The sequence below is a fragment of the Desmodus rotundus genome, chromosome 13 (assembly GCF_022682495.2).
Source record: "Desmodus rotundus isolate HL8 chromosome 13, HLdesRot8A.1, whole genome shotgun sequence".
Taxonomy (NCBI): domain Eukaryota; kingdom Metazoa; phylum Chordata; class Mammalia; order Chiroptera; family Phyllostomidae; genus Desmodus; species Desmodus rotundus.
In genome coordinates, this window is record NC_071399.1 from 28082131 (window position 1) to 28105677 (window position 23547).

A 23547-nucleotide genomic window follows, 5' to 3' on the forward strand; every position below is an offset into this window, starting at 1 on the left:
AGAGACAGTGTCGTAGAAACCAGCAGTGCAGCCAGAAGGCACTTGATGACTTAGTGGAGCAGCTGCACGGCCCAGGCAGGATGTGCCCACCTCAGCAGACCACCCCCTCCAGCTCTTCAGGGGAAGGGGCTGGGCGGGCAGGAGCTTAACTTGAGGAAGAGGACTGTGCAACCACTGCAGAGGTTGGAGATCCAAGAGTGTGAAAGGAAACACTTGAACTTAACACCACTGCCACCCCATCCCCGCCTGAAATAGAGTCACAGAGACCAAGTTTATATAATTAATTTGGTAATTACGGATGCCCTAGCAGCCCCTGGTAAGTTGATCCCGAGAGGAGATTTGTTGTATTCAGTGGAATGGCACTGTAAGAATAGCTTTTTTTTCATTTTATGCGTGGTCAGTCTTGGTGCCCAGATTACGTAAGCGACTTTAATAAGGTCGCAGTTAAAATATTTGAGACTTTTTCCATAGGTTACAGATTTTGTTTTATCTTTCTCCTGGATTACCCAGATTTTTATTTCAGTAATTTTGTACATTTGAACAGAATAAAACAATGAAACATAGAAAATGCCCTTCCCCCCACCCCTTAAAAGCTACCATTAATAATTTAATTGTCTTGGCACGGTAAGTCTCAGTGAGGGCCATCAGAGCTTGAAGGCTAGGCCCTGGTCCTGCCAATGTATGGACCTTTATTAATTTTACATGGATTTCATCTTGTCTAAGTAGACCAGACCGTTCTTGTTTCCTCTATAAGTTTTTCATTTACGGGGCTTTTTCTTCCAGACAGCTTTATGCCAGTTCCCATTCTTACAAATTGCAACTTGCAGTTTGCAAGTATAACACACAGTCTCTAGACTTAGCTTCGTGATGATTGTTTTAATCACTATTATTTTATGGGGAAACTTGTCATGGGAAACATCAAATTGATGTGGCTTTAACGACAGCTCCCTTCCTTTTCATTCTAGCCAGAGATGTGTTACGTGCTAAGCATAGGCCCATAGCGACTCTTGCTCCTTCAGAACCAGCACCTTTACACCACTTACATGTTCGAGGTTGCACGATCTGTCTTATGACATATCAGGCACTTGGCATGGACAAAAGAGGGATCTATTTATTTCTCTATCCACAGGTCCCCCCACTTTGTACGCTAACATAGCAACAATTCAGACTACTTTGTGTGGCCTGCATGGGTATACTCCTGCACCTCCTCTTCTAGAGTTTTCACAAAGCATTCCCCTTAACACTGTTGACACAACTTTTTTGTCACATATTAGGAAAGGCTTCAAGAGGTTATTATCAAGAAAAGTGCCTCGAGATTAGGCATCATCATATCTTCCAGCTGTCTGTCAACATTTACTTGTTGGGGACCTATCAGTTGTATAAAGCTGGTTAAATAATTAAGTTACCTGACAGTTCGTTATTCTGTTGATTAATCTTGGAGGTTCCAGGGGTGCTACATAGGATTTCTTTTGAGGTGGAATCTGTATAACATAAAATTAACTATTAAAAATGGTGCAGTTCCGTTGCATTTAGCACATTCACAACATTGTGCTACCACCACCCCGATCCACACATTTTCATCGTCGCCCAGAAAACCCCACACCCGTTAGCACCCGCTCCCCTCACCCCAGCTCCTGACAGCCACCATCTGCTTGCGTCTCTGTGGGCTTGCCTTGCGGAATCATACAACGTAAGACCTTTTGTGAGTGACTTCTTTCACTCATCCTGTTTGCAAGGTTCCTCCACCCCGTAGCATCGGTACTGTATTCCTTTTTATGACTGAATTCCATTGTATATCTATACCAACAGTGTTTTACAACCATGACAAAATTTTAAAACCTAGCATTGATGGCAATTTCCATAATAAATATATCATAGCTATTTTTAATGATGTACCATTTTGAGGTTGAACATCTGTTTCTATCTTAAGCTTTCTGAGGTAACCCTTGGCTTTGCCCACCCTCCCCTGGGGAGGCTGTCAGCTTCACAAAAATACGCTAGCTTTATTTTTGTCGGCTTACTGTCAAAACTTATGGGATCTGCCCTAATTTAGCTGAATTTGATCTTACCAGAGAATATTCCTTGAACTCTTTATCTAGTCCTTTTCACAGGCTCAATCTCAGGAAATAATGCATAGAATATATATGAGTATTCCATGTATTCCCCGAGAATATAGCTCAGGATTGTAACCTACAGACCGCGGGCTAACTGCCTGTATTTGTCAATAAAGTTGTGTTGATGCACAGCCTGCCCACTGACTTGCATGGTGTCTGTGGCCACTTTCCCTGCAATGGCAGCATCTAGTGACTGCCACAGAGACCAATGGCTTCTGAGCTAGCTCATCAGCTCTTAATCATAGTTCCACCTTCCCCTGTCCTCTGAGGAACCAATAGATGGACTTAAACATCCCGTGAAAAGACTCACATTTTATGCAGAATTACATGTACATCTGTGTACCACATGTTTTCCTGGAGAGAGGATCTGTGACTTTTATCAGATTACAAAAGGGACCCAATCCCCCAAATGACCAACTGTCCTAAGTAGCCAAAATGTTAATTTTCTGTGTGACTATAGATCAGCAGTTCTCACACTTTTTAGTCCCAGTTCAAAAATTATTGGGACCCCAAAGAGCTTTTGTTTATGTGGATAGGAGCCATTGGTGTGTACCATATTAGAAATTGAAATGGAAAGTTAAAAAATATTTATGTACTTCAAAATAAGAATAAACCCACTACATATTTACATTACATTACCTCTTTGCTGATACCTTTAATGTGTAGCTTAATAAAAGATAGGTTCTCAAATGCTCTGTGTTCGTCTGTTGTGATATCACAAGTTGTGTGGCCTCTGGCAGCCTCTGCTGTCCACCAATGAGAATGAGAAAGGCGGAGAGTGGCTTGGAATCATTAGGAAAACCGTTTGGTCATCACGGAGCCCCTGAAAGGTCTCAGGACCCTGGGGTCCCTGGACCATACTGGGAGAGCAGTGTATCTGGACTGCATTGTCTGTGCCCCTGCTGAATCACACTGTGCTATTTTGGTACCAGCACACACAGAGGGATGCCTTAAGAAAACGCTCTGGGAGCCTTGCTCTGCTGCTTATTGTTGGCATTTGGGGGAGCAGTCGGTCTGGTATGAAGGGGACATTGACATTGCCTTTTCTTGAGCAGCCGGAGGAGACAGTTCCTTCGGGTTTCAGTGCCAGGAGGAGCTGTGCCACTTCTGGGCCACTGGTAGGTTTTTAAAATCTTATAAAAGCAGATTTTTCCAAACTGGTCCTATTTTCTTCCCTGCTTTGGCAACTGGGAAGCTCGGAGCCTAATTTCCAGCTACCTTGCAGCTCTCGTGTGTGGTGTGTGTGTCTGTATTTTATCCCTGGCTGGCTAATTTTTCCTTTTTCCCTCCTCTCAATTTTTTCATCTATATCTTGTCCTCTGTTTACATATTTTGTAAATTATATTTTATTTGGGGTTTCTATAAATTTTGTCCTCTTTTTATTTTTAACAAGACTGTGTATAAATTCTTATAAGTAAAATGTCCCCCTTATATTATGAAGCCTTAGCATTTAATAGATGGAGTCAATTTATAAGATTTACAGAAATTAGCGAATCACTTTTATTTCCAGTGTCATTTTCATCGAGTTACCTTAGATAAGTAGAAACTTTGTCATCCTATATCTGGAAGTTAAGACGTATTTTGTTTCCTTATATACTATATATAGTACAGCTACTTGGCAGTTTTGTTATTTACTACCTACCGGCAGCCTCTGCCCTATTTTTTCTATTTTATTTCTGTCTCATGTACACAGACATTCTTGCTATTAGTATCATATTCGTTTAGTTGTAACAGGCTTTTTGTGCTGCTTTCGGAACTTTTGTAAATTATTTTTAACACTGTGCTTAATTATATGTGTATGTTTTCATCAGTGTGGTTCTGCTGATTTTAAACTGTGAAAAACTTTAAAAGATGTTTCCAAACTGGGAAGCCAAAAAGAACCCTACGGATGGGCAGCGATATGGTCAGACCGTGGGTCACATACCCAGCCTTGTTTCATCAGGGGGCCACATGTGTGTATAAAGAGGGATTTTATGGAGACTGAGAAAAAAATGTTCTTCACGCAAATGGAACTGGGTAGAGATGAAAATGTGTTTTGTATAAAATATTGATTCTCATAATTTTTTGAAGATTAGCCTTTGCATATTTGTTGCTATATAGATGCTGTCGTTTCAATTTTCAGAAGACTGTGCAGTCTTTTTAACTGATGAAGAACAAGCCTTTTCCTGTAATTCTGAAGTGAAGTTGAGTCACCCAACAAGAAAAAAAACTAAGTCCAGTTAAAATATAGGCATTAGTAATAGAACGCTGAAAAAAACCTCTGGATTGGCTTCATTGGCTTTCCTGCTTCTTTTGCATCCCAAAGCATAAGCTTAAATCATCTCAGAAGGACAAGGTCCGCCAGTTTATGGCATTTACTCAGGCTGGTGAAAGAACTGCCATCTACTGCTTAACACAGAATGAGTGGAAACTAGACGTGGCCACCGACAACTTCTTCCAAAACCCGGACTCGTTCCACAAGGAATCCATGAGAAACTCAGTGGACAAGAAGAAGCTGGAGCAACTGTATAACAGGTACAAAGGTAAGGGTGACGTGATGACAAGGGCAGATGTAGAGAACTCGCTTCCATCTCTAGGGAACAGAATGAGTGTTACATTTCTTAAAATTCTGATGCTGTGTTCAGAAGACCTCCAAGATGCTGTTCCTATTCTTCCTGATATTCAGCCACAAAATCCAATCAGTTTAAATGGAACCGTGACTATTAATCGATATAGAGGAGGGGTGGGGTGAGAACAGAGAAGTCTAAAGATGGATGGGCAGTCAGCTCTCCTCACTGGGATCACCGGTGGCCGGAGAGCCATCCCTGGTGTAGTGCCGCGGCCCGGTGGCTACACCTGTGAATACAATGTTCTGTTTCCCCAAGCAGTTCCATCGAGGCTATGATATTGGTAGTGAGAAAGTTGTTTAAAAACAGTACCAAATCATAAAAAATGTTCCTGACATGTCAGCAAAAGTCATCCTCTGCTATAACAGAGTTGTGGCGTTGTAACACTGAAAGAACTCCAGTTCTTCATGAGCTTTGGGACAAGCTCTCACTAAAGAGAACTTTGTATTGGAGATTGGGGAGGGTTGTTATTTTTACTGAAACCAGCACCTAGAATGGAGCTTTCCATATCAAAATACGGTCATACTGTAAAAATAAGTCTGCATGATGGAGGTGTACGGATTCAAACCCCTCGGCAGGCACTCACAGTTCGTATCAAATGTCAGATCGGTGCTATAATGGGAGAGGCAGCAAGATTTAAAAGTTGACTGAGTTATTTTTTTCTAGAAGTTTCTAAGGCTAATCTTTATATTTCCAAAACTAAAAAAAATACTGATTTAAACAAGTGTTAATTCAAACAGAATAACTCCCTTAGATTTAAATTCTCGTTTATTATTTTCATGTTTCACTTTTTTGATCTGTCTTTTTAGATCTGTAGATTGAAAATAGCATTCTTTTAATTAAAACAAATTTTGGTTCAGAAACATATTCTATTGTTAAAAAAAGATATGTACTTTTAGTTCTTGAAAAAGTGAACATTATTTTTAATTAAGCTTTAGTGTGCTTTAAATTTTTTGGCTAAGTCAATTGTTGAGCTAATTTTGTAAGTCAGATGGTATGCAGATTTTAAAATTTATTCAAATATGTGCAGTTGCCTTCAAAAAAATACTTTTATGTAACTGAAAGTGTCATATTTTTTAGTTTCCACTTCATCCCTTCATCATTTAACATTATCCATGCCATTCTAGTCACTTATAGTGGATGTATGGTACCATTGTTTTGTGTTCTAAAAATCAATGTATAGTTCAAAGACTATTCACAAATATAGTGTTGGTTATTGCATTAATATGTCCAAATGAATGCTTCCAAAATTACTTTAAAATATTTAATTTTATTGTATATGAAGTTTATCAAGATCGCTTATTAGATGAGAGCATTATAGACCAATTTTTTTATTATCCTAAGAATCTGCAACGTTAAGGGCACAGAACTGCCTGGACGGACAAGTGGCAGTGTCGGACAGAACCTCCGTCCTGGGCGCCCGCGCCCGCAGTTGGTCTCCCGCTGGCGCTTTTGAAGTAGTGGTGGGAGAACAGAGTCGATAGACAACTGTGGTTCCATTCATTTACTCATCGGTCTCTCTTTGATTTATATATTTTTATGTCTATGTTTATATAATATGTACTTAGATATAACATATATCTTGATTTGTATATATAAATACATATCGTTATATATATAAAACTTAAATGACCAAAATTAAAATCTGTATGACGGAAGAAAGGTTTATCACACTTAATCTTTATTTAAGCAAAGGAGCTACAAGTTTTCTGTTTGCACCTTCTAAACTGACAGAATTAACACCTATGCTGTGATAATATATGATGATACACACAATCTGTCTGAAATTACTAGATCTAGTTTGGGGAAGTCTTGCTGGGATTCTTCTTTTAATAGATTTTACTATTTGATTTTCTGATGGGGAAATGCTAAGTTTCTTAATTTTATTTATGAACCAGAAATGAAGGGTAGGAGAAGCCTGAATTTCTAAGCCATTAAACATGGATGCATAAGAGTGATTAGAAAATAAGTATTGTACAGTAAGTAGCATTAGAACTGTAGCAAATGAAATCACTTTTAAAAGAAAAATATCAATCTTTCGGTGGGGTTGTGATAAAAACTTAAAATATTATAACTGCTTCACCAATGCAGTGTTTTTGGAACAATTAGCCTTTGGGCAAACTAAAATTTTGTAAACTTGAATTTTATTTTACTTTAGGGACATTAATTTTTTTTTTAATGATAAAAAGAAAATCTTCGAGATGGAACTTCTCAAAGAGGTTGCAATAATTTTTTTCCACTAATGCCCAGAAACCTAGACTTTAAAAACAGGAGTATTTTCCGGGTAAGCTATTATTTGTTGCTGTCTTTCACATGTAGTAGAAAACTGCAACCTGTCAATTGATGTATTTGAACCACTCTTGCTAGAACTGTGTAGTAGATGTATGATTCTAACAACCCATATTAGTAATACTTTTCAAAATAGTAACACTACTTTCTCCCTTAATTTTAACTGTAGACCCACAAGATGAAAATAAAATCGGAATTGACGGGATTCAGCAGTTCTGTGATGACTTGGGCCTGGACCCTGCCAGCATCAGCGTTCTGGTGATAGCATGGAAGTTCGGGGCGGCCACGCAATGTGAATTCAGCAGAAAGGAATTTGTGGACGGCATGACGGAGCTGGGGTAAGTAACCTGGTTGCAGTTCAAGTCATTTTCAGAAAGAAAGATACTTTCAACATTAATTCTTCTTCAGTCCGTAAATATTAACCTTATATCAATGTATTTTCTTTGTGTATCTTATAAGTTTTTATGCATCTGCACTATATTAAGCCTTTGATTTCCCTTTAAATTCCTGTTTGTTTTATTTAATAATTTTATTCAGATTAATCCCTTATGTACCTTATTCTCTACTTTAAATGATTTTTTATTTTAAATTGACAATAAACATCCAGATGTTTTTGTTTGTTTTCAGCTATTTGGTTTGTTTCATAATACTGTACACTAAATGTATCATTTAGTGTGTTGCTATATTAAACATTTAATAAAACGTCATTTTCATTTTTGCTTGTAAGATTTCTCTGTTCTACCTACAGGGTTGGGGTGAAAGCTTCATTAAGAACTTAAGATGTTTCTCATTTGTCAGATAAGTCAAAGAAGTAAATGAAAAGCATATGACGTCAGTGTCTTTTAATCACGGAGCTTAGTGAATTATTTCATGAGGTTGTATAAAAGCCAAGTTGCTTGACTTCTGATATTCTGATATTTCAGTGTTGACACCTTAAACTAACTTTCTTTAGTGCTTAAGGAGCTTGAAAGTGTAAGGTAAACATGTTCTTAAGGCATGTGCTTAGAGTATTTGGGGCGGGGGGGAGCAGAGCATTTGTTGTTTCCATGAAATTGATGAACCTGTTATACCTGTCAGCCTTGTGGCAGGGGTGTCCAACCTTTTGGCGTCTCTGGGCCACACTGGAAGAAGAAGAATTGTTTGGGGCCACACATTGAATACATTGCGATACATAACCACAAAAACATCTCATAATGGTTTAAGTAAATTTACGATTTTGTGTTGGGCCACATTCATAGCCATCCTGGGCCGTAGGTTGGACACCCCTGATAGAGTTAAACTCTACAAGACTTTCATTTCTAGTGTTATCTTACCATATTCTTGTGGTTTTATAAAACTAAATAAACAAAAGAGAACACTATGACAATGGTGTACTAGCATATTTCATGTTCTTTGTACTAGGAAAGCCCAGTAGTTTTAGAATGGAAAACAAGCCATTAAAAGAAGTATTTCATGTGCATGATATAAATACTATCCCATCTGTTAAAATCTCCCTAAAATGAGAGATTTGGAATTAAGTGCTTCTTATAGAAACACTTATTGGCCTTTCTAAGGCACTGCCTTCAAATAAGTTGTACAAGTAAAGTTCTAAAATTCCTGACTATTCTATTAAGTGTCATAACTTAAAAACCACACTTTAAAGATTTTGAGTGTGACTCTCTGTGAAAGGTGTTAGCTAATTTCATGTCCTTTCATATGGAGTATACAGAATGTAATTGGAGATTAAGATTAAGCTCATGATTGTTAAAGGTACTGCTCTCCACATCTCACAGGGCAGTTAAAGATAAAGCATTTTGTAAATATTAAAGTGCTACATACTAAGTGAAAGCATTACTCGTGTGTTAGTAGAGTATATTGTTAAGACAGCCTCAGTGCTTTTAGGGATGCAAAGGACTGTTGCCTTCTAGTCTAAATAGCACTAAGCTTTAAAATATACTTTGGCTTCTGTGTCTACTCTATTTATTATTTTTTAATACTTTTTTCCTGGCTGCTAATTGTTGACTTTGGCTACAGTACCTGCTTTTAACAATTATCTTACATCCTTTCACTGGGGGCTTGAGGATTCTTAGGTAGACTGAGTAAACTTTATGAAATATTTTGACATCTTTATAAAAACAAAAAATTGACTGGATGTGTTGCTCTATTTCTGGGTTCTCTGTTGCATTCCATGGGTCTGTTTATCTGTCCTCACACTCTCAGTTTAACCAGACTGCAGGACACAAGGCCAGCAAACAAAAAGCGATATTATTTCAAAACACTGAATGCAACATTGCAACAAAACAAGGTGAATTTTAAATATATGACATTTCCAGTAGCATCAAAAATACAAAACACCTAGGACACATATAATTAAATATGTGTGCCACCTCCATAGAGGAAACAACTCACTGGAAACCTGGATGGAGAAATAGACCTCATTTTTAGGTTGAAATACTTAGTGTTTGATCCCAAAGTTATTCTGTACATTTTATCTGATCTCAACCAAAACCCTAATAAGTAGCAGGTTTATGTTTGTGTAATTTGACAAGCTGACTTTAAATTTATATGAACATGCACAGTCAAGAATAGCCAACAATTCTTAAAGAAGAGGTGAGAAGATTTAATCAGGACTTTTCAAACTATAGTAACGAAGACTATATTGAGTGTCAGAATAGGTAAATAGACCAGAGGAACAGAATGGAGGCCCAGAAACTAACCTATGTATACGGGTACATTTGATTTACAGCAAACGCAGCACTTTAGGAAAGTGGAGGAAGGACATCTTTTCAGTAAATTATCTTGGAAGAATAGCATATGGAAAAAAATTTCATCTTGATCCCTGTCTCACACCATACATACAAATCGGTTCCAAGTGGATTGTAGAGCTGCATGTGAAAGGCTAAAGGCAGAAGCCTCTAGAAAATAATGATCATGCAGTAGGGACGGTTTTAAAATATCACCAAGAAAACACTATAAAGAAGATTGACAGAGTATACTGTGCTAAAAAATTACAGGTCATTAAGAAACACCATCAAGGAAGTGAAAAGGCAGCTCATATTCTGAAGCACTTTAAAAATACTTAAATTTTTATATCCTTAAGATATAAAAATTTAAATTTTATATTTAAAAATTTAATAATATCCTTAAGATATAAAAATTTCCACTTCCAGCCAAGATGGAGGCATAGGTAAACACACTGTACCTCCTCACACAAACAAAACAAGAACAACAAATTTAAAAACAACCAAAAATGACAAAAAATTGAACTGTATGGAAGTCCAACAACCAAGGAGTTAAAGAAGAAATGTTCATCCAAACCAGTAGGAGAAGTGGAGACGGGCAGTTAGGGAGAGGGACTAGCAGCAAGGTGGCAGATGTAGGACCCAGGCAAGGTGGTGGCTGGTGGAGCGGGTGGTCCCACATTCACATGCAGATAAACCAGGGATAACCACTGGGGAGCGAGATAGAGCTGCAACCCAAGGTTCCAGTACAGGGAAGTAGGGCCTCAAAAGCTCTGACCAAAAACACCTGTGGGGGTTGAGGCAGCCGGAGGAACTCCCAGCCTCACAGCAGACTTCGTTGGAGAGACCCACAGGGTCCTAGAATGTACACAAAACCACCCACCTGGGAATCCACACCAGAAGGGCCCAATTCGATTATGGGTAGCAGGAGAAGTGACTGAAAACCAGCAGAGAGTGGAGGAAGTGGCACTGTTCCCTCTCTGCCCCCTCCCCCACACACAGCGACACAACACAACAACATGGGTTGCCCTGCCTTGGTGAACACCTAAGGCTCTGCCCGTTACTATGTAACAGGTGTGCTGAGACAAAAAAAAAAAAAAAAAAAAGGCCCAAATGAAAGAACAGATCAAAGCTCCAGAAAAAATACAACTAAACGACGAAGAGATAGCCAACCTATCAGATGCACAGTTCAAAACACTGGTTATCAGGATGCTCCAGGAACTCACTAGGTACTTCAACAGCATAAAAAAGACCCAGGCAGTATTATGTGAAATACAGAAAAATCTACACGGAACCAACAGTGACGGGAAAGAAACCAGGACTCAAATCAACGGTTTGGAGCAGAAGAAAGAAATAAACATTCAAGTAGAGCAGAATGAAGAAACAAGAATTCAAAAACATGAGGAGAGACTTAGGAACCTCCAGGACATCTTTAAATGTTCCAACATCCAAATCATAGGGGTGCCAGAAGGAAAAGAGGAAGAGCAAGAAATTGAAATCTTATTTGAACAAATAATGAAGAACTTCCCCAATCTGGCAAAGGAAATAGACTTTGAGGAAATCCAGTATGCTCAGAGAGTCCCAAAGAAATTTGACCCAAGGAAATACACACCAAGGCACATCATAATTACATTAGCCAAGATTAAATAAGGAGAGAATCTTAAAAGCAGGAAGGGAACAGTTACCTACAAAGGAGTCCCATTAGACTATCAGCTGATTTTTCAAAAGAAATGTTACAGGTAAGAAGGGGCTGGAAGGAAATATTCCAAGTCATGAAAGGTAAGGACCTACATCCAATATTACTCTATCCAGCAAAGCTATCATTTAGAGTGGAAGGGAAAATAAAGTGTTTCCCAGATAAAGTTAGAGGAGTTCATCATAACCCAGCCCTTATTATGTGAAATGTTAAAGGGACTTATTTATCTAAGAAAAAGAAGATAAAAAATATGAACAATAAAATGACAACAAACTCACAGCTATTACCAAACCTAAAAAAAAAAAACAAACTAAGCAAACAACTAGAACGGGAACAGAATCACAGAAATGGAGATCACATGGAGGGTTATCACTGGGGGAGTCAGAAGGGGGAGAGCGGGAAAAGGCACAGAGAATAAGTAGCATAAATGGTAGGTAGAAAATAGACAGGGGGAGGTTAAGAATAGTATAGGAAATGTAGAAGCCAAAGAACTTATATGTACAACCCACGGATATGAACTAAAGGGGGGGAATGCAAGTGGGAGAGGGTATGCAGGGTGGAGGGGAATAAAGGGGAGGAAATGGGACAACTGTAATAGCATAATCAACAAAATATATATTTTTTAAACATATAAAAATTTCCTGTAAAACAATAAGAAAAAGATAGCCTAATTGAAAATGGGCAAGAGACTTGAACAGGCACTTCACAAAAGAGAATTTCTAAATGGCCAGTGAAAATACAAGAATGTGCTTAATCTCATTCACTGGGGAAGTGCAAATTAAAACTACAATGCAATAGAAGCTCACAACCCACTCTCTGGAATGGCTAATAAGACACAGCCACAAACATAGGTGAAAGTGTGAGGCAACAAGAAATCCAGTGTATGCTGGTGGGAGTGTGAAGTGGGGCAATCACATCGGAAGACTGTTTGATGCTACTCACCAAACCTGAAGGTGCTCAGCCCCTGTGACCCAGCCATTCTACTCTTGAGTGTGCCTAACATAACACATGCATGTGTGTGCCAGGGTACATGTACAAAAACATTTTTAGACTTCTGGCCAAGATGGAGGTGCAGGAAGACACACTGTGCCTCCTCGCACAACCAACAGAAGGACAACAACAATTTAAAAACAAAAAACAACCAGAACTGACAGGAAAATCAAACCAAATGGAAGTCCGACAACCAAGGAGATAAAGAAGAAACATTCATCCAGACCGGTAGGGGGGCGGAGATGGGCAGCTGGGATGGAGAGGACTTGTGGCAAGGCGGCGGCTGGTGGACCCAGCAAGGCGGCAGATTGTGGAGCAGGGCAGACCAGGCTGCAGCTGGCACAACCCAGGGCTCCAGCTCTGGGAAATAAAGCCTCAGAACTCTGACTGAAAACACCTGTGGGGGTTGAGGCGACAGTGAGAGAAACTTCCAGCATCACAGGAGAGTTCGTTGGAGAGACGCACAGGATCCTAGAACATACACAAACCCACCAACTTGCAAATCAGCACCAGACGGGCCCAATTTGCTTGTGGGTAGCAGGGGAGTGACTGAAAACCAGTAGAGAGCAGAGCAAGCGGCATTGTTCCCTCTCGGACCCCTCCCCCACATATAGCCTCACAGCGCAATGCTGTGAGTTGCCCCACCCTGCTGAATACCTAAGGCTCCGCCCCTTTGCATAACAGGTGCGCCGAGACAAAAAAAAAAAAAATGGCCCAAATGAAAGAACAGGTCAAAGCTCCAGAAAAAATACAGCTAAGAGACGAAGAGATAGCCAACCTATCAGATACACAGTTCAAAACACTGGTAATCAGGATGTTCACAGAATTGATTGAACTCCGTCACAAATTAGATGAAAAAATGAAGGCTATGCTAAGTGAAATAAAAGAAAATGTACAGGGAATCAATAGTGATGGGAAGGAAACTGGGACTCAAATCAACTGTGTGGACCAGAAGGAAGAAAGAAACATCCAACCAGAAAAGAATGAAGAAACAAGAATTCAAAAACACGAGGAGAGGCTTAGGAATCTCCAGGACATCTTTAAACATCCCAACATCTGAATCATAGGGGTACCAGAAGGAGAAGAGGAAGAGCAAGAAATTGAAACCTTATTTGAACAAATAATGAAGGAGAACTTTCCAAATCTGGCCAAGGAAATAGACTTCCAGGAAGTCCAGGAAGCTCAGAGAGTCCCAAAGAAGTTGGACCCAAGGAGGAACACACCAAGGCACATCATAATTACATTACCCAAGATTAAAGAGGAGAGAATCTTAGAAGCAGTAAGAGAAAAGGAGACAGTTACCTACAAAGGAGTTCCCATAAGACTGTCAGCCGATTTCTCAAAAGAGACCTTGCAGGCAAGAAGGGGCTGGAAAGAAGTATTCCAAGTCATGAAAGGCAAGGACCTACATCCAAGATTGCTCTATCCAGCAAAGCTTTCATTTAGAATGGGAAGACAGATAAAGTGCTTCTCAGATAAGGTCAAGTTCAAGGAGTTCATCATCACCGATCCCTTATTATATGAAATGTTAAAGGGATTTATTTATCTAAGAAAAAGAAGATAAAAAATATGAACAGTAAAATGACAGCAAACTCACAGTTATTAAAACCATACGTAAAACAAAAACAAAAGCAAACTAAGCAAACAACTAGAACAGGAACAAAACCACAGAAATGGAGATCACATGGAGGGTTATCAACAGGGGAGTGGGAGGGGGAGAGAGGGAGAAATGGTACAGAGAATAAGTATCATAAATGGTAGGTAGAAAATAGACAGGGGGAGGTTAAGAATAGTGTAGGAAATGTAGAAGCCAAAGAACTTATATGTATGACCCATGGACATGAACTAAAGGGGAGGAATGTGGGTGGGAGGGGGTGTGCAGGGCAGAGGGGAGTGAAATGGGGAAAATGCGACAACTGTAATAACATAATCAATAAAATATATTTAAAAAATAATAAAAAATTTAAAAAGCAAAAAACCCCCACATTTTTAACACCATTCTTTGTAACCAGAAAACTAGGAACAGCCAAAATACTTCTCATCAGTAGAATATATAAATTATTAAAAAAAAATCAATATAATGGAATGCTATATGGCAATGAAAATGAACCAACCACAGCCACACATGTCAACATAAATGAACCTCACAGACATAATGTTGGCACAGAAAGCCAGACACTAATAATACACATCCTAAGTTCTCATTTAAAAAGTTCAGTAATAGCCCTGACTGGTGTGGCTCAGTGGATTGAGCACCAGCTTGCAAACCAAAGGGTCACCAGTTCGATTCCCAGTCAGGGCATGTTCCTGGGTTGCGGGCCAGGTCCCCAGTAGGGGGCATGCAAGAGGCAACCGCACGTTGATGTTTCTCTCCCTCTCTTTCTCCTTCCTTTTCCCTCTGTCTAAAAATAAATAAATAAAATCTTTTTTAAATTTTTTTTTTAAAGTTCAGAAATAAGAATAACTAACTTATACTGTCAACTAGGGCCTGTTGGAGTGAGGGAGGCATAAAGAAAAGCAAAGAAGGGGAGGAAAGAGGTTGTGATGGGGCAGGGTGTGCAGCCATTCCCCAGGGGCCGCTGCCTGCCAGCTCTTGATGTGGGTGGGCTGCACTCAGGAGCCCCCATGAGAGTCCTGCAAGTTGTGCATTTGTGCTTCTCGGTGTGTTCGTGGACTTGTTGGTCTGTGGTTGGTTCTGGCTGCTCCAGGACTTTCTCCATCGCCTCTCCTCAGCCCTGCTCTACTTTGATGCCTGGATGAATGAAGTGTTGCTTTTGTTCTCTTCCTCGCTGTGCAGTCAAAATAAAAATGACAAATTTTACGTTTTGCTCTTCTAGATTCTGCTTTTTTTTTAAGGTTTTACTTAATTAATTTTAGAGAGGGTGAGGTTGGAGGAGGAGAGGGTGAGGTTGGAGAAGGAGGGGGAGAGAAACATCGATGTGTGAGAGAGGCATCGATGGGTTACCTCTAGCACACGCCCAACTCAGGACCTGGCCGGCAGCCCAGACATGTGCCCTGACTGGGAATCAAACCAGTGACCTTTCAGTTGGAAGACTGGCACTCAGTCCACTGAACCACACCAGCCAGAATTAGATTCTGCTTCAAAGGCTTTTTAATATTTTTAAGTGTTACTGACTTTGGAGGACAATTCTGTTTTAAAAAATAGAGTTGTGTTTTATTATACTTGGATGCTTTACATCTAACCCACTGTAACGTAGAAACTGCAGATACAGTAGCTTAAGGCTACAGGTTCGTTTTGCGTTGTGGCGCAGCACAGGGGAAGCAGTGGCATGGCTGGCAGGGTAACACAGTTCAGTGAGGCAATAGGGTCTTGTCACTCTGCCACCTCAGGTCATCGGCCTCTGTGCTATCGAAGCCACAGAGTTAAACCACATTCATATTCCAGGCCACACAGGAGGGCAAACAATTTTGGTTTTTTTTTTTCTTTTAATGACAGCTTTATTAAGATATAATGCACATGTCACACAATTCATCCATTTACAGTGTAAAAATTAGTGGTTTTGGTGTCTTCACAGAGCTGTGCAGCCATCACCCCAGTCAGTTTTAGAGCATTTTAAGGCTTTTTAGCTAGAGAAAGGGGCCCACGAGAATTCCTCCTACCCACCCCCTTAGACCCAAGCCTCAGGCCACGCCAAATGGCAGTGCAGCTGAGAACCGCTGGGGGTTGGGCAGGCCTGTGTGCTGCCCATGACAAAGCTCTGTCTCTGTCTCTTGTCACAGGTGTGACAGCACGGAAAAGCTGAAAGCTCTTCTGCCAAGGCTGGAACAAGAGCTTAAGGACACAGTGAAGTTTAAGGATTTCTATCAGTTTACTTTTACCTTTGCTAAGAACCCTGGGCAAAAAGGTTTAGGTGAGTATAAAATCCAAACTTGCAAGAAGCCACATCTTACGACACTGTAAGTGGGCACGACCAGCAAGACCTCAGTCCTGCCTGTGGTTGTTGCCCCTCTGCGTGCTTCCTTTCCCGTCCGCCGATCGGCTCCATGCGCGGGAGTGACAGTTTGTGGTGCTGTGTACTTGAACACCTCAATCGGTACCGCTCTCAGATCTGGGTTTAAATGTCTAACTGTTAAAATGTGAATGAATTTACAAATGCTCTATGTGCTCTGACATTGACATCTAATCGACTAATGAGTTAGAGAGGTCACCAATTAATGTTGGCAGTCGGCGTGCCTGTCCTGGCTGGGTGTGTGGTCCCGCCGATGGTGTTGCTAAGATTACCAGGTGGCTTAGTCTTGTCCCGATCGGGACGTTTACGGTTAACTTACTGGAAAGCAGTTCCGATGTGCATTGGGTTACTTTAGTACAGGCATACCTCGTTTCTTGTGCTTCACAGACACTGTGTTTTCACCAACATCGAGGCAAGACCCTCCACCAGCAAAAAGATTACAACTTGCTGAAGGCTCCGCTGATAGTTAGCATTTTTAAAGTACGTATGTTGTTTTTTTAGACATAGGGCTGTTGCACACTTAATAGACTGTAGTATAGTGTGAACATAAATTTTACATGCGCTGGGAAACCAGACATTTGTGTGACCCATTTCGTTGCGGTATCTGCGTTATGGTGGTGGTCTGGAGCCGAGCCCGCAGGGCCTCCGATGCGTGCCTGAGCTGCTTTCAGAGCTGTGTGGTTTTGTTATTATGTGGCTTGTGTGTTACTGTGTGTGGTACATTCGGAAAACTTTTGCCTTAAAATTTTAGTTTGAATTTTTGGTTGATATGAGGGTTTCATTTTGCTTATTTCATTTGTTTTGCTCCTAAGTACTATATAGTTTATTTCTGTCGTACCTCTTTGTAAAAATAAATCAGTTTGACCTACATTTTGTTGCCTGATGTAACACATTTATTTATGTTTAGTGCATTAAGATCTCTTACAAGTTTGGAGGGGGGCTTACGCAGTCTTTTTTTATAGGGATTAAATGGGTATATTAAAAAGTACATTTTGAAGAAAAGTTCTTATAAATGAAAGCAATAATATATGATGACCAAAATTAGGTAGGAAACCTGAAAGGGGCTTGAAAATTCACAGATAGAAAAATCCACAGCAAACATTTGGAATCAGACCCTGATTTCACTCCTGCATGTTTGCAGGGGTGTGTGCAGTAGACATTCTCATCCCTCCGTCTTCCTGTCCTCCCCGCTTTCCTTCTCCCAGCAACAGGCCAAAGGCAGGTACAGATTGAGGGAGCAGGCGCTCCTGTCCCTACATCGGGGAGGTGGGCAGCAGGCACTCCTGCCTCTACGTCGGGGAGGTGGGCAGTGGGCGTTTCTGCTTCAGTTCCAGACAGCAGGCAGCCGTCTTTTCCTAAGCACTGTTTCCTACTTCCATGGCAGGGACTGTTTTCTTCCTTCTCTGTGTTTTTCTCCAGTGTTGTGGGCTGTTGGTGTTTTTGGTTGCTGCATCGCACTATGATGAGTCTGGTCAGATTCCCTCTCTCGGGGCTGGTCTACCATGTAAATGAGTTTCTCGTCCTGCATGCCACCCCACAGGTCACGCACCTGCCACCTCAGGAGTGGAAAAAGGCCTCTACCACGAGGGACCTGTTCAGGAACTTACTTGAATGGATGTGCTTTTAAAACTTCAGAAAGTGGAAATGGGAGAATCACTGGGAAAATAGGAATGCAGTTTTTCCTATTCAAGGAAGCGGGTGAGCAAACAGAGGCTGTCAGTGGCGCAAAGGTGCAGTAGCAAGGTGTTTCCGACATCACAGGGCTGTGCACATTCCCCCTTTGTCACGAGTCAGAGAGCCCATGTCATGGGAGGTATTTGTGGGACCCTTGGGAAGAGATGGTTCTGGCACATTGTTTGTGAAGAAAAGGATTGATTTCCTGTTTGGCCTGATGCCAGCGAAGCATCTTTTTTCGTAGCCAAGTGCACAGAGTGAGAGGAAAGGGGAGTCCATGGCAGCAGCAGGGCAACAGCTGAGCGTGCGCAGTGAGAAGAAGCAGGAGCTGGGTTTTGTCTGTTCTCACCCCATCACGGAGACCAACACATGGTCAACCAACTGAGATAAGGGGGCCGAGGGGCCACTGCAGCATGAGCCCTGATTTGCCCCTGGGCTCTCTGTGGCTCGGCAGGGTGTTGGCTGGAGAAGAGCTTGCCAAAAGAACTGCAAGGAGGCAAGGCTCTGAGGCATTGGTAGCAAGGGCCTGGTTAAATTAGAATTGCAGATAATTCCGGTTGTGTTAGTGCAGAGTAGAGAGTTGGACTGTGGTCATGTGCTCTTGGGAAAATGAAAATACTTGGCACATTTTAAAAAGGAACAACTTGTACAGTGAGGGTGAAACCAGAGTGGAAACATAGCAGGCACCCCAGCAGTGCTGCCTCGGCCCCGGACACACGGGTCTTCCTCTGTGTCTTCTCTGCCACTCAGACGTCCAAATCCAGGACGGGCAGTCAGTGTGGTTTCTGTTTGTAGGTGGTGGCTTTCATCTTCTACCTTGTTAGTGGACGGAAAGGCGGGAACTAGCCTTTATGAAGCACATGCGGTGTGGCAGCCTGGTGCCTTCATCTGGTTCACATGCAGCCTTACCCCCACTTTATAAACAGGGAAACTGAGGCCAAGGCACAAAAGGCCGTGTTGGAGGAAGGAGCACAGGCTGTGACAGCAGGGTTTGGAGCCCACCCTCACGGTCCCATGTGTTCACACCTCCCTCCTGGGCTGCCTGACGTGTGCTGAGCAGAAACCAGGGCCTGGGTGCGCGGGAAGTCTGGGAGTGCAGGAGGGCAGCGGCACAGCGCCCAATCCCACCGTCCTGCTGTCGGGCCCTTCAGGGCAAGGTTGGTTCAACCAGGTCTGTCTTGGCCCCTGCATCCCCTTCTGGTCACTGCTTGCATTGGCACTGCCTGCCTTCTGGGGCTTTCTCCTCTGAGTTTGGCCCTTCGTGCCACCTGGCCCCTCACATTGTCGGATCACTCCAGGATTTACCTTTAAGTAGTCTCTGCGCCAAGGTTCCCATTCTGCCCACATCTTGCATTTTATATGATTTAATTTTCTTGTTTTATATCTTGTATATATATTCAATGAGCAAAATATATAACAATTTTAAAACTCCTAAAATGTTCGCAGTTCTGTTTTAGCACAAATGACTTCATCTCAGTTTTTAGAGCAACAACCATTGCCAGAAAAGCAGTGATCTCTGCTGTGTGCTGCTTTGTCTAGTTATATCAGAGCCGGAGCCACGGAGAAGTGATGGGCTGCGTCACTCACGCCTGCACGCGGACATGAGGCTTTCTTACTCTCTGAGAGCTGCTGCAGCATGTCCTGAGGACGTGTCACCTGGTGGGTGAGCTGCATTGTGTCCTGACTGAGGACGTGTCACCTGGTGGGTGAGCTGCATTGTGTCCTGACTGAGGACGTGTCACCTGGTGGGTGAGCTGCAGCGTGTCCTGACTGAGGATGTGTCACCTGGTGGGTGAGCTGCAGCGTGTCCTGACTGAGGACGTGTCACCTGGTGGGTGAGCTGCCACATGTCCTGACTAGCATGCGTTACCTGGTGGTCAGGCCCAGTGGTGAGCCAGATTTCAAGGCTTGAGTGTCAGTCTAGTTAGAAGATGGCCGGACTTTGGTGAGAGTAGCATAGCAGCCAGTTGCTAAGAGCATTGTCTTGCCTTGCATGTGGTGCCATTATGAAGACATCAGCCTATGGACTTCATTCTCACAGTGACAAAATAGATAATCAGGAGACCAGGTGCCAAGTTCAACTCCTGACTTCCCTGCTTTGCCCCTACCTAAAAATAACTCCCTTTGCACTCTGTAGGCCCAGCTACGTGAAGACACTTTCAACCTCAGCTTTATTGTTTAAATTGATGTATGGTAGCTCCACTCTTTTCTACTGCAAAGATTAACTCCTCTTCAGGAATCTTATCAGTGCCTGGAGGAAGCATACCTTAACTGTCATTTGCACTACAGCAAGGACTTAGTCCATGCCATTGAAGCAGATTGGCATCCAAGGTGTGCAGGGAACCTCTGAGGGAGGGCCCTCCCTGCAAGAGGGACGTGGACGCGTGGGAAGCGAAGGAAGTGCCGGAAGCTCAGCCTTGTCCTAGGCTGTGCTGCGGTACCTTCCATCTTGAGTTAGCAGCTCCTAGGTGGAGAACCCCTGGTTTATGTAACAGTGTAAGAAGTGTTTTCTGTTTTAATTATGTTGGGAAGACTAAGAAAAATGTATAAAATGTATTAGCTCTGATATGTGGGGGTGACAGTTGGCATTGAGTCCAGGGGCCTGAGTCCAGCAGTCGCTTCCTCTCAAACCCTTTTCATCTCTACTTTGTTTTAGATTAAAAACTGTCCCCCTTTTTCACCTCTCTTTCTCTTATGCCATTGTCTGTCGAGTTTATTTGCTCTTGCATTTCTCTTAGTTTAGGTATGTCTGAAATGGGTTTTTTTGTATTTCTCATTCTTGAGTTTTGTCCCCTCGTTTCTTAGTTTATCTAATTATGATATATGCTCCTTCATGTTCTGTGTCATTTCTTAATGCCTTTTAGCTTGTTTTGAAATGGAAGGTCACAATTTTTATCTGTATTAGCATGTTTCCTGGCATGCGTTCGTTTTCTAGGGATGATGTTCTGTTAGTAGGATCTTTTTTCTTAGGATGGAGTTACAAGGGGTCTGACCTCAGTGCTGTTCTCTGGCTCCCATTCATGTGAATTAGCGTTCCTGGGCTTTCAGAAGGAGGATGGTTCTGGGCAGCATTCTCACTCCATAGACCTGCCTCCTCTGAGACATGTGTGTGCATGCACACACGTGCACACAGTGGTGTCACGTGCATGTGTGTCTGTGTGTCTGCATGCATGTACGTGTGCCTGTTATGTATAATAATGTGAAGTTTGCTTTCTAAGACTTTCTGGCTCTATCCCTCTCACCCGCTTTTCTCTCTTTTCTTGTCTCTGCTGTTCTCTCCTGTTTGACCTGAGCACTCCCAGCCACCTCTCTACAGTTATGTCCTGTCTAGAAGTTCCCATGATAGGTCAGTTCTGAGGTTCGTGGGAGCCAGGGTGCCTCAGCCCCTGCAGCCCTGGTGGCAGGTCCCTGCACCCTCCTCTCATTGGTCACAGCAATGGCCAGTGCCACTGTCCTCACTTCATCCTGGCCGGGCTTTGCAGTGAATGTCTGCTGGCCGCTCTGAGGCGCCCCTGGTCATCTGAGACGCCATGCCCCACTCACCCCCTCCCACGTTATGTAGGTCTCATGATGATGCTTTTTGGTTCATGATGATGCTTTCTCACCTTATTTTATTGTTACTGTTGCCTTTGACTTTTGGACTTGCTATCTAGTTGCTTTGTTTGTTTTTATGTGAAGATTCAGAGAAATTTAAAAATTAAACTACCTCTTCCACCACCTTTCCAGGACCCTTCCATGTGCCTTTGAGTGTTAAGTTTTCATCAATTGCTTGTCAAAGGATAGAAAGGAAGGGCCGAGGCATGTGAAATCAGCAAGTTAGGGATCGTTAGGGCTTTTTCTCCAAGATTGTTCATTAGTTCTTTCTTTTCTTTTTACTATTTTCACTGTTTTCAAGTGTACAGCTCAGTGGCACATTGCTGTCCAACCATTGCTACCATCCATCTGTAGAACTCTCTCATCTTGCCAGACTAAAACTTCACCCCTGTTAAATAAAGACCCCCCATTTTTCCTCCCACCAGCCCTTGACAACCACCATTCTACCTCCCGTCTCATTGAATTTGACTGGGTAACTCATATCAATGAAACCATGCAGCGTTTGTCCTTCTGCTACTCACTATTTCATTTAGCATGATGTCCTCAAGCTTCATTCATGTTGTAGCATGTCAGAATGTTCTTCCTTTTTAAGGCTGAATAATTTTCTCCTGTGTGTATTTCCACACTTTGCTTATCCATCCCCTGTCCATGGACAGCTGGGCTGCTCCCACCTTTTGTGTGTGGTGGATAGTGCTGCTGTGAACACGGGTGCACAAGTATCTGCTGGGGTCCCAGCTTTTCGGTTCTTTTGGGTAAATGCCCAGAAGTGGAGTTGCAGGATCATAGGGCAATTCTATGATTTTGTTTTTGTTTTTTGAGAAACCACCATATTATTTTCTACAGCAGCAGATTTTACATCCCCACCAACAGGGGATGTAAATTGCACAAGGCTCCAATTTATCCACAGTCTCGCCAACACTTGTTATTTGTTTGTTTTTTAAATAATAGTCATCCTGATAGGTGTGCAGAAAACTGTTCTTTTATCAGCCGATTTTTAACTTTTGGGACTAAAACTCTTGCTTCTTACCCTCTGCCCTCCATTCTATTCCTTCCCAAGAAGCTGAAGCAAAATAGTCATTAAAAATTGAAGCCTGTTTCAGTTTGGACTTTGATCACCCAGTAACAATCATCAGTGTTCTAGAGACTAACAAACAAATAGCACGACAACGGCACTGCAGAAGGTTGGGGCTGGGCTCATGCTGCATTCCTGGGGTATCTGCAGTGAGACGTGCCCGTTTGGTGAGGACAAGTGCCACGTTCCCAACAGGTGGTCCTTTCTGCCATGGATATTTCTTCTTCTTATGCTGCCTTAAAAAAAAACACAAAACAAACAAACAAAAAAACAACTTCTCTCCATTTCCTGATTATTCCTAATTATTACTCACCTGAACAAGAAGTATTACCGTCCATGCTTTTCTAAAATTTGGCTAATTCAGGTCCAAATGTAATTATTATTATACTTCAAAAGGAAAATTTAGGTAATGCTTTACTTTTGAGCAGTTTAATTTTTAGAGCCTTATTTAGCTTCCTTTTTCAAAGGGATAATTAGTCTGATCCAAATTTTAAAATAACAGCAGTTACAAGTTATTGTTGTTAAATGGTTACCAGGAAAGACTACCTCGAAATGTCAGTAAATGAGAATACGGTATTCCTTCTGACTGTTTATTCTGTAACTTTAATATACTCAATATAATGTAGGATGATTACGCTTCTGCTAGAAATAAATTTTTATACTTATTGATATATTTTGCAATCTGTGGGATTCCTTCCCTTTAATGTTGTAATAAAAATGTTCAAAAAGGGTTAGCATTTCATTTAATTTTCATGTGCAGGTATTGTTTTCAAGAATTTTTATCTTATAATGCTAAGTTAACTGGCCAGAACTGGAAAAGT

The 23547-nt window shown here is 41.7% G+C and overlaps 1 protein-coding gene across 4 annotated transcripts in view; it reads left to right on the forward strand.

Moving 5' to 3' along the window:
* Positions 1 to 23547, forward strand: part of DCUN1D2 (defective in cullin neddylation 1 domain containing 2) — a 39158-nt gene that overhangs the window by 1818 nt on the left and 13793 nt on the right. The window contains exons 2-5 of one of the 4 annotated variants that reach the window (XM_045186702.2): positions 3047 to 3232; positions 4420 to 4636; positions 7179 to 7347; positions 16157 to 16287. In XM_045186702.2, coding sequence (XP_045042637.2) covers positions 3047 to 3232; positions 4420 to 4636; positions 7179 to 7347; positions 16157 to 16287 — 703 coding nt within the window. Of the gene's footprint in view, positions 1 to 3046; positions 3233 to 4214; positions 4637 to 7178; positions 7348 to 16156; positions 16288 to 23547 lie in introns of those variants that run through there. The other 3 variants (XM_071220140.1, XM_071220139.1, XM_071220138.1) reach the window with 3 other exon arrangements.